At 66.7% G+C, this 330-nt stretch overlaps 1 protein-coding gene across 1 annotated transcript in view; it reads left to right on the top strand.

Moving 5' to 3' along the window:
- The window catches only part of LOC103774062 (GRB2-related adapter protein-like), a gene marked incomplete at both ends in the record, with an annotated part of 2,925 nt that extends 2,599 nt beyond the window's left edge, over window positions 1-326 (top strand). Inside the window, one exon of the mRNA XM_008941443.1 lies at window positions 211-326. Coding sequence (XP_008939691.1) covers window positions 211-326 — 116 coding nt within the window. The remainder of the gene's footprint in view (window positions 1-210) is intronic.
- Between the last annotated feature and the right edge of the window lie 4 nt (window positions 327-330).

Here is a 330-nt window from a genome sequence, read left to right as displayed (position 1 = left end):
CGTGCACCCCCAGCTCTGCCATGCACCCCGGGCTGTCCCCAGCCCTCCATCTCTTCCCATGGGAAGATTCCCCTAGCTCCCACCTCTCACCCTTGCATCACACCCCCAGGTACCCCCACACCCCCCAGGCTGGTCCTCACCACACTCAGCATGCCCAGCACGCCGGGGGCTCGTGTGGTCCACCAACCCCTGCCCTCGACCTTCCCCCAGGGGAGCAGACCCAAACTGGTGCAAGCCCAGTTTGATTTCCCAGCCCAGGACAGGTCCCAGCTGCCCTTCCTCCGTGGGGACATCAGCGAGGTCCTGGCCTGCCCCCATCCCCACTGGTGC

Source organism: Merops nubicus, unplaced genomic scaffold (genome assembly GCF_000691845.1).
Source record: "Merops nubicus isolate BGI_N331 unplaced genomic scaffold, ASM69184v1 scaffold29545, whole genome shotgun sequence".
Classification (NCBI taxonomy): domain Eukaryota; kingdom Metazoa; phylum Chordata; class Aves; order Coraciiformes; family Meropidae; genus Merops; species Merops nubicus.
This window is presented reverse-complemented; position numbering and strand designations above follow the sequence as displayed.